This window comes from Rhinichthys klamathensis, unplaced genomic scaffold, assembly GCF_029890125.1.
Source record: "Rhinichthys klamathensis goyatoka isolate OS25496 unplaced genomic scaffold, OSU_Roscu_1.1 h1tg000384l_1, whole genome shotgun sequence".
Taxonomy (NCBI): domain Eukaryota; kingdom Metazoa; phylum Chordata; class Actinopteri; order Cypriniformes; family Leuciscidae; genus Rhinichthys; species Rhinichthys klamathensis.
Genome location: NW_026606888.1, coordinates 95757 through 102823, shown reverse-complemented (window position 1 = coordinate 102823; position 7067 = coordinate 95757). Strand labels below are relative to the sequence as shown.

Below are 7067 nucleotides of genomic sequence, written 5' to 3'. Positions count from 1 at the left end.
AAGTCATCCCATGGGCCCCTTGGAAGTTAGCTGAGGCCCCAGTTTGAGAACCACTTGTATTTATGGGATGATTTTCTCAGAACATGACCAGTAGAGGGCAATGATGTTTATAATGTATCTGTTGATAGCTAATACGAGGATGATACACTATTATCAGTGTATCATGTACAGTAGGGTAGTTTGATAGGCTCATTTACTGTACATTACATTTCAGTGCATATCGCTCAAGGCTGTCTTCACTAATTGTAAGTCATTATCAGTGCTGGGCAGTAACTGATATGTAATCTGAAGTACGTAATCAGATTTTAAAAAATATATGCTTGTAATTAGATTATATTAAATTTTAAGATACTCATAATCAGACTACAGTTATGATTTTATTGATTACGTAAACATGATTACATGATTTTATTAATTCTCATTCATTCTTATTTTTTATCTTTTAAATTGTTCTTTCTAAAACAGCCTATTGCTTATGCATGTCTTTCAGTTTGTGGAATTTGTGGAAAGTCAAAGGACACACTGCATAAAAAATGTAAAAAAAAAATTTTTTTTTTGATTGTTTTTATTGAAAATGTTTAAATTTTTATGGTTTAATTGTATTTGACCTTTTCATCAACTTACGAACCCCCGGCAGTCCCTTCACAAACCAGAGTTTGGGAAACCCTGACGTAATTTTTTTGATGAAAGGGCCTTTTTTAAATTTGCCAAAAATATAACATTTTTTTTGTTATTAAAAACAGGTCTAACACAAAAGTAATGTAACATTACTTTCCATAAAAAGTAACGCAATTAGTTGATTTTGAGGGAGTAACACAATATTGTAATGCATTACTTTTAAAAGTAACTTTCCCCAACACTGGTCATTATAATGACAAACTTTGCAGTGAAAACACAGATACTATGCTAGAGTAGCTTTCCCAGTTTGTTATACATCAAAAAATGGTTAAATTAGCCACAGTCCGCATAGTATAGTGTAAAATGGGGTGAGATGTTGAAGACAATGCATCAAAGCAACAATACAATTATGGTAAAGATTTCCCAGTTCCATGCTAAAGAAACAAGCTCAGGTCAGATTTCCTGATCAGGAGAAACTTTCAATTTTTACAGACTTATTTTCATGTTGACAGGAAAATATCTACCCTGCCTGTTCCTCTGTGTGTGTCATATTCCTTCTTTAGTGCTCTTTCTCTCCGTGGCCCCTCCCCGTGGGAAAGCTGGCCTCGTGTGATTGTGGTGGCCCATACTGGAAGCTGTGGTTGCAGCACTGACTCTACTGGTGCCAAAAGAATCGAGGACTATTTCCACACGTCCGTCCACACACACACACACACACACACACACACACTCATGCCTAAACATTCACTAACATAAACAGCAAGCGCTCACAAGCAAGTCTCTCTACACACAATCACACACGCCACTCGCATGAGAATCTGCCCCATGTTTCCTCGTTGCGCCACATCCCTCACAGACACACAGTCCCGCCACAGTCTAGCACACGCATACTCACATTCCATGCCCATTTTAATGCTCAAACTGGGGAAAGCGCACAACCAACCAAACAAACAACAACCCAAGAACCAAAAAAAAAGCATCACTTCTCCTTCACACAGACCAACACTTTGATGTGTTTTAATTGCTCTTTTAGTGGTAAAACACATGATTATTCCGTTTTCATGGTCAACGGCAATCTTAATTTGAGACCGTCTTGTAAATGATGCATACCATCTTTCCGGTGGTGTTGTTGGGAAGCTACTCTGTTTCTTATGAATCAGACATAATGGATGCCCTGTCATAGCATTTGTTCATTTGCACTTTTGTGTAACTGCACAGCACTGTCACATCTTTTTATTCCTTATTATTTAAAGTAGGCCTATATGCATCAGCACTTCAAACTTGTTATTTCGCATTCAAGTCGAAAACATATCATGGAAGTGGAATAAGTAAAGCAAAAGTCTTATATTGCGAACAATAAACCCAGATACTTCATTTGAATTCAAAATTATGAAAATTATTAATTTCTAGTATTTTTACATGGAATTACAACTTTGTTTGTATGACATAAAGCAACCCATGAAAGTTGAGTGATTAACTTTCACTAACACCATTTGATTTGCTTTCTAATCAGTGATCTCTACAGACATATTAAATTATCTATATTGTATATTGCTGTTCCCACCATGTTTTAAATCAACATGCCCCGTCCAACGTCACTACTCTGCAACTTGTGTATCTATTGTGAGTTTCCTACTTGTAAATAGCCTACGACTTTGCTCTGTCATTCCTGCGATTGGGATTTGTAATTATATTTCTAACTCCACTGTGGAATATTTGATTATCGTTGGTCAATCACTGCATTCAGTGATCAAATAACATTACCTAATATTCGCAGTCGTCCATGGCAACGCTATAGCCTATCAATGCATTCATCCGGGTAACTGAAACCAGCCTTACTTTCATATTTCGTGGGGTGCGTTATTCATGCCACGTCAGAATTACGAGATTGTGAATTGTAAAAAGCGTCCACGTTCTCATAAAACTTGTAATTACAATTTGTCAACTGAATTTTCTGGGAGCTTGTGCCACTTAATCGCTTGAACATCATATGAGCTCCTCCTCTTTTCAATGCCCGCGGTTTGTATCTTCACAGCAAGAAGGCAAGATCTTACGGATTTAAGACTCGTTTTAAAATCGTCCTGGTCTACTGACATTTGTTAAGACATACCCTTCAAACATTACAATGCTTATGATAACTTTCGTTAACTCTACAGTAGCCTAAGTAAATCCACTTCACAAACTCTTGACAGCGATCGAAGAGCAAAAACGGGAGTTCGAACACAAAATTCGAAAGATGGCTGCGTGCTTTACATTTGTAAACACTAAAATGGCAGAGTTTTCACGAGTAAAATTCTGAAATATTTCTGTTTACTACTTTCTAGAATTTACTATTGTTAATATCTAATGCAAGAAAAAATGTGAAAATAAACGAAAGATTTACTGTGTAATGTCCCGCTAAATAAACTATAAGTTTATGAATAAGGTATTTCCATAATAACTTTTTGTTTTGTGGTTTTGTCTATTGATTTCTCAAATTACACAGTGTTTTCCGAGTCGTGTCGGAATCGCTTTCCCGTTTCATACTGCGCCATCTTGCGTCTTAGTTCTTGTTTAGAGAAAATGACCTCAAATGACTTCAGTAGGCTATATTACTGTTGCTATATTCGTCTTTGTTGCTAGGCAGATTTGTTTGTTTGTACATATAATGGACTATGTTTGGCTATTATTATTTCATGTCCGTAGCTATTTATTTGGTGTGTAGCCTAGGCTATGCGTTATTTTTTTTTATTTTTTTTATTTTTTTTTGAGTATGCGATGTAGGAAATAGTTTACAGTCAGCTGTTGTTAACCTTTTTCAGGGTAAATCAAGACCCCTCCGTTCCGCGGCGGCTCCTGATCAACCTGTCAGGTTTATTTTACGATAATATCCCTAATCATTTTCTGTTTCCTCAATGTAAGCGTGAGGATGTGTGCGAAGAGATTTTTATTTCCTGTGTGTTTTGAAGTTAGTTTGGTTTCACTCTAATTACAGCCTGTATGGAGAGTGGTTGGCAGAGGCACTGAGAGGGCACACAGTGTTCCTGGTTTCCTCTTGCTGTTGCAGGATCAGGGCCAGCAGCCACCGTTTTTTCACTGTCTGAGTGGCCGCTGTACCGCAGTGTTCTCTTCTCATCAACCTCTCTGGAGACAGCTAGAAAAAACAGACGCTCTAAATGGCACCTTGCTTTAGAGTCTATAGCACCCAGAGGAGTCTTTCAGATAAGAGTCAGTTTAGTATGGTGGTGAGTAGGCTATATCTCTGCTTTAAATTTTGTAGGCACTTTCTTTTATATTTGACTCACTTTTTAATTGGCTTTCTAATAAAAGAACTCAGTTGGTGTCCGGTATAGAATTATATATATATATATATATATATATATATATATATATATATATATATATATTGCTAATAGTTTTCCATTGATTTTTTTTATTGATTTTTTTTTTTTTTTTGATTCAGGAAAAGGGAACTGTTACAAAATGATACATTCAGAATGTCCCTGAGAGAGTTGATCATCATATTTTGCTCTAGTGCTGCCATCTTCTGGTAGATATATACTTGCATACACAAGTAAGTGATCAAGAGACTGGAGTTATGGCTGCTTAAAATTCAGCTTTGCTGTCACGTGAATAAATTACATTTTAAAATAAAGTAGAAAAGTAATTTTTATTGTAATAATTATATTTCACAATATTACTGTTTTTACTTTATTTTTGATCAAATAAATGCAGCCTTGGTGAGCATGGGGCTTCTTTCAAAAACATTAAAAGAATCTTACTGACCCCAAACTTTCAAACAGGAGTGTATATCGTGAGAAAATTTTGTAGACTGTGAGAAAAGCATGATGTTACAAAAACAACATGTTCTTTCCTCAACTGAATAATTGTGTTTTATGCGCAGTGTAAAACAAACAAAAAGGGATTAAAGGAGTATATAAATTCAATAAACAGTTGTTTTTAATCTTAACGGAATAGTTCACTTAAATGAAAATTCTGTCATCATTTCCTAACCCTCAAGATGTTTCAAACCTGTATGAATTTCTTTCTTCTACTGAACACAAAAGAAGATATTTTGAAAAATGTCGGTAACTAGACAGTTGATGGATCCCATTGACTTCCATAGTATTTTTTTTCCTACAATGGAAGTCAATGGGGCCCATCAACTGTCTGGTTACCGACATTCTTCAAAGTATCTTCCTTTGTGTTCAGCTCAAAAATGAAATACATAAAGGTTTGAAACAACTTGAGGGTGAGTAAATTATGACAGAATTTTATTTTTTAAGTGAACTATTCCTTTAATGATTTGCTCTGGTGCTGCCATCTTCTGGAAGCTCAATGTAGTTGCACACACAATTAAGAGAAGAAGAGTAACGCTTTTTTTATAAGGCACATTTCTCTTTATGTAATTTCCTCAAGCATTTCCATCTCAAAAATATGATATATCATGTCAGAATCCATAGGAAATTAATGTATAAATGACAGAGTAAACAAATACACTAATATAAAAAAAAGATAAAAGATCAGAGTTCTAGAAAATTCCAGTATCTGGATCTCGAAATCCAAGTTCAAAGCACTGAATTGCTTTGAGCATTTCATTTATCACATCTAGTCTCTCAGAGAGTTGCATTTGCCTTTGATTTTGACTTGGATTATACAGTCCATTTAATTTCCCTCCTATTTGTCTCTGTAAACAATCAGACTTTTTTTTTTCTTATTATTTCTAAATGTCATTTGAGTTGGAATAGTAGATGGTACTGAATAAACATTTTAATTTGAATTGTCCAATGCTTTGTAGTTCCTTTTAAAGGTGGTAAATAAGTTCAAATGACCAAGATTTATTTGTCCCTTCAGACTGTCATAAACTCCAAACTTCTCCGTAATGCTGATTCAGAACGCCCCGATTTCTGTGCCCCAGGCCTGTGCGGACTTACTGGAGGTACCGGAACCCCTGCGACCTGGGGCTGGAGACCCCAGAGGGGCAAAGGGTCTGAAGGAAATCTGGGGAGGGGAGGAGTTGGTGGAAGATGAGGAGGGGATTGTGTGTCCGTCAGGTGAGTGCTGTTGAAGTCTGTGAGGATGGCCGGGGATAGAGGGCAGTCGACGCACCGGGGTCAGCGCTGGACTCATTATCGCCCCCTGGGTGCCCAAAGATCCCATTCGCAGGGCCGCTGAAGGGTAGCCGAGCATGGCGGCGGTGGCATGGGGGGTCAGATCCCGGCGAGCGTTTGGGGGAAAGGGGGTAGATGAGACTGGAGATGAGGTGGCTGCTAGCTGAGGGAAGGAAGGCCAGGGCCAGGGAGGAAAAGGCAGAGCGGTGGAGCTCTGGAGGAGAGGGTCCAGCTCACTGGCGCAGTGGCTGAGGTGGGACACCAGGCGCGCGCCGATGGGGTCTGAGGATTCAACCCCCTCCAGAGAGCTGAGGTATCTCACCACCTCCCCAACACACTCCCGAAAGCCCAAAGTCCTGTAGTCCACTGCCAGAGCACGAGCATCAAAGTAGCCTAGGAGAGAGAACACTTCAATTTTCTGTTTGAGAAATACATACAATAAAGCAGGAATTTTCAGACTTTTTGATGCCAAGGAGGACCCACAGTTATAATGATGGAGGAAACTCCTTCCTAAAATATAAAAGCAGCTATAAATGCTTTTCAAAAGATTATGGTCAGGAAAGGAATTTTTACTTTTATTCAGGAAGGATGCATTCAGTTGATCAAAAGTGAATGTAAGGACTTTTCAACATTGATAATAATAAGAAATATTTCTTGAGCAGCAAATCAGCATATTAGAATGATTTCTGAAGGATCATGTGACACTGAATATTGAAGTAATGATGCTGAAAATTCAGCTTTTCATCAGGAATAAATTATATTTTAATACAAAAGTTATTTTAAATTCTAATAATCACAATATTTGACAAACCTGTCTCACAATATTTTAGTTTTTACTGGATTTTGATCAAATAAATGCAGCCTTGGAGCATAAGAGACGTCTTTAAAAAAACATTAGTGTATATTGTGAAAAAAATATTTAGCATGATATTACAAAAACAACATTTTGTTTCTTCAATTAAATAATTGTTTATGTTGTCACTGTAATAAAACAGAAAAAAAGATTAAAATAGTATCTGTAGAATAGAATAAGGCAGTTGTGATTAATCTTAAAGGTGGATTGCGCAACTTTTCATGTTAAAAATACCTGTTTTTCTATCCTATACATGCTTAAAGAACTGCCTGATGGGCTGAATGAGCCCTTCTCTGCGCACTGAGATTGCCTCTATAATCCTGTACAGTAAAATATATAAGAGGGATTCGGGCTCGAATTTGAGACTGGGCGTGACGTCATGCGCGTTCACGCTCACCAGGCTATGTCTCGCAGGTTTGTGTATTCGCTGGCGCCGCCATTCTCCGCATCAGTGAAGACAACTCGTGCGTCAAAGGTAGAAGATGGATTCAAAGAGACCGGCTTGT

General features: G+C 37.4%; 3 protein-coding genes and 1 long non-coding RNA gene across 4 annotated transcripts in view; 3 read left to right on the top strand and 1 right to left on the bottom strand.

The window, feature by feature from the left end:
- The first annotated feature begins 1135 nt into the window (after positions 1-1135).
- Positions 1136-5541, top strand: LOC130069820 (uncharacterized). The gene is made up of 3 exons (XR_008803803.1): positions 1136-1310; positions 3593-3839; positions 5452-5541. It is a non-coding gene; the product is annotated as an uncharacterized LOC130069820 (long non-coding RNA).
- heyl (hes related family bHLH transcription factor with YRPW motif like) overlaps positions 4891-7067 on the bottom strand; it is a 6604-nt gene continuing 4427 nt past the window's right edge. Inside the window, exon 5 of the mRNA XM_056233954.1 lies at positions 4891-6101. Coding sequence (XP_056089929.1) covers positions 5488-6101 — 614 coding nt within the window. The 3' untranslated portion in view covers positions 4891-5487. The remainder of the gene's footprint in view (positions 6102-7067) is intronic.
- zbtb8b (zinc finger and BTB domain containing 8B) overlaps positions 5633-7067 on the top strand; it is a 25281-nt gene continuing 23846 nt past the window's right edge. Inside the window, exon 1 of the mRNA XM_056233950.1 lies at positions 5633-5651. The gene's annotated coding sequence lies outside the window, so the exon portion shown is untranslated. The remainder of the gene's footprint in view (positions 5652-7067) is intronic.
- gmpr (guanosine monophosphate reductase) overlaps positions 5922-7067 on the top strand; it is a 49010-nt gene continuing 47864 nt past the window's right edge. The window contains exon 1 of the mRNA XM_056233953.1: positions 5922-5927. The gene's annotated coding sequence lies outside the window, so the exon portion shown is untranslated. The remainder of the gene's footprint in view (positions 5928-7067) is intronic.